General features: G+C 63.1%; 1 protein-coding gene across 1 annotated transcript; it reads right to left on the bottom strand.

The window, feature by feature from the left end:
• Nucleotides 1-6: 6 nt before the first annotated feature.
• Nucleotides 7-2,213, bottom strand: POLA2 (DNA polymerase alpha 2, accessory subunit). The gene is made up of 7 exons (XM_015616756.3): nucleotides 1,957-2,213; nucleotides 1,449-1,576; nucleotides 1,295-1,371; nucleotides 1,070-1,124; nucleotides 883-989; nucleotides 308-495; nucleotides 7-225 (listed from the first exon to the last, which is right to left on the bottom strand). The coding sequence occupies exons 1-7, from the start codon at nucleotides 2,072-2,074 to the stop codon at nucleotides 26-28; spliced, it is 873 nt and encodes a 290-aa protein (XP_015472242.1). The 5' UTR covers nucleotides 2,075-2,213; the 3' UTR covers nucleotides 7-25.
• Between the last annotated feature and the right edge of the window lie 293 nt (nucleotides 2,214-2,506).

Raw genomic sequence — 2,506 nt, 5'->3', positions numbered from 1 at the left:
GTGTTTCACCCCAAACCCAGGGGTTTCACCCCAAACCCAGGGGTTTCACCCCAAACCCAGCGTGTTTCACCCCAAACCCGGGGTGTTTCACCCCAAACCCAGGTGGTTTCACCCCAAACCCGGGCTGGGCTCTCACCTGAGCGGGCAGCGCGGTCGAGCTGAAGCCGTCCAGGCCGTGGTGCCTCCTCAGAACCTCCCCGAGCTCCTCCACCCGCCCGGCCAGCGCTGGGGGTGACCTCAGTGTCACCAAACACCCCCTGAACCCCCAAACCCTGAGCCCCCCGCCCTCCCCCCGCTGCAGGGGCACCTTCCCGGACGTCCAGCGCCTTCTGGAACATGAATTTGTAGGGTTTGGTGAGGTTCTGCTCGGGGCCCCCGAAGAGTTTGACGCTGCAGCCGCCGCCGCCGCGCCAGGCCAGGCCCTGGACGGAGCCAAACGAGGCCACGACCTCGCCCCGGCCCCCACGGGATGAGTATTTCTGGGAGGGGGTGACGCTGTGGGGACAAGAAAACCAAGGGTGATTTAGGCCAGGAGTTGTCCCACCCTGAAAACTGCGTGGATTTGGGGTTTTGCTCCTTTCTGTGAGCCCATTCTGAGAGCTGAAAGAGAAATCCTAATGAATTTCCTGAGCTGTGGGCAGGGCATTTTAGCAGGGATTAATGATTTGTGTTGATTAATGAGATTTTAAAAGTGACAAAGCGGTTGTAGCTTTAAAGGTTTTGTAACTGCAAGAAGTTCAGTGGGGTTTTAACAATTTTCCCCAAATTTACAGAGTTTTGGGAATGCTCCACCCCGATTTCCACAATGGTGGGATTTTAAGGGAAAAGAAGGAAGAAAAGAGGGAGAAAGGAGCTGATTTATGGAGCTGTGGTTTCACCCACCTCGGGGAGAAGCTGCCGGGGGAGAAGAGCCCGTAGGGGCTGCGGGACGACGGCGCCCGCTTGGGCCGGGGCGTCTCCGGTGTGGAATTGCTGCGTTTCTGGGAGCCCTGAGAGGGAAAAAACACAAAAAAATAATGTTTCCAGGCTGGTTGGAAGGCAAAGCCCGTGGATTTGGGGTGATGCCCACCTTGGATGGGGTGGTGTAGGCGTCCAGCAGCTCGTCCTCCTGCTCCTCGGTGAGGCTGACGCTCGTTAAGGGGCACCAACACTCTCGGTTTGGGGTAGAACCCACCCAGGAGCCCCAAATCCAAGAATTCCTCCCATTCCCAGGGATCTGTGAGAGCTCAGGGCGCCCCCACGTCCTTCCCGAGCCCCCCAAAGCACACGGGACAGCCTCGGGGTGTGGGGATACAGCTCCTGCAGCGAGTGGATGTCGTGGAGGAGCCCCCGGCGCTCGTCCCGGCCACGCCGGCCGCGCTTGGCCAGCACCTGGGACAAGGGGGGAGTGAGGGAATGAATGAGTGCCCCCCGGCTTTGGGGTGCAGGGGGAAATCGGGGACCCCCACCTCGTGCTCGAAGGCGTCCAGGCCCTCAGGGGTGAGCTGGGGCTCCAGGTCTTTGCTGGTGATGAAGGCCAGCAGCTCGTTGGCCAAGGCCACCGGGCCCAGCCCGTGGCTCAGGCACAGCTCCACCACTGCGGGGAAAAGGGGGGTCACAAATCCCACCGAGATCCTCCCCAAAACCGTTGGGTACTCCCCAAACACCCCCTCAAGTCTCTGTACACCGCAAAATCCCGGCCCCCACAACAGCTCCCCGTGACCCCCAAAGGAAACTCCGCCTAAACCAAATAACCCCTTACAGCCCCCCAAGCGCCTCTGAGGATGTCACCAGTGCACCTGACACCCGCAAACCTTCACTGACACCCCCGAATATCCCCTCACGCCTCCTCTGACACCCCCAGCCCCCCCAAACCCCTCACATCTCCCCTGACACCTCCGCAGCCTCCCAAACCCGCTTCCTCCTCCCCCAGCTCCCCCATCTCCCCCCCCAGGCCGCGTCCCCCGGAGCCCTCACGCTTGTCGGGCACTTCCTCGCCCTGGCAGCGCAGCTCGAAGAGCCGCAGCTCCCTCAGCACCGCCTCGGCCGTCACGGGCTCCCGGCCCCGCTCCGGCTCCAGCCCCGGCTCCGCCATGGCCGCGCTCGAACCGCGCGGGCGCGACCCCGTGAGGGAGAGGGCGTGGTCAAGCAATATAAGGCGAGTGGGCGTGGCTAAGCAGAGGAAAGGGCGTGACTATTCAAATTTGGGCAGAGCGGACCAATGGGAGCGCAATGGGCGGGAGAAGGGGCGGGGCAGAAGTGCCTCAAGCTCCGCTCATCTGAATTGGGCGGGGAAAAGGGCGGGAGAAAAAAAGGGCGGGAAAATTCGCGCCCTCAGAGCGCTGAGGGGGCGGGGCCGAGGCGGCTCTGAGGGAACCGACCCCGGCCCGGGCCTGGGCGGGGGGCGTCCAACGGGGCCTGAGGGGTCCAACGGGGCCTGAGGGCTACAACCGGGTCTGGGGGGTCCAACCCGGCCTGGGGGGGTCTAACCGGGCCCGGAGTGCGGGGTCCAACCGGACCTGGGGGC

This window comes from Parus major, unplaced genomic scaffold (genome assembly GCF_001522545.3).
Source record: "Parus major isolate Abel unplaced genomic scaffold, Parus_major1.1 Scaffold695, whole genome shotgun sequence".
In the NCBI taxonomy this organism is placed as follows: domain Eukaryota; kingdom Metazoa; phylum Chordata; class Aves; order Passeriformes; family Paridae; genus Parus; species Parus major.
The sequence above is the reverse complement of the archived record's forward strand: the minus strand, read 5'-3'. Positions and strand labels throughout refer to the sequence as shown.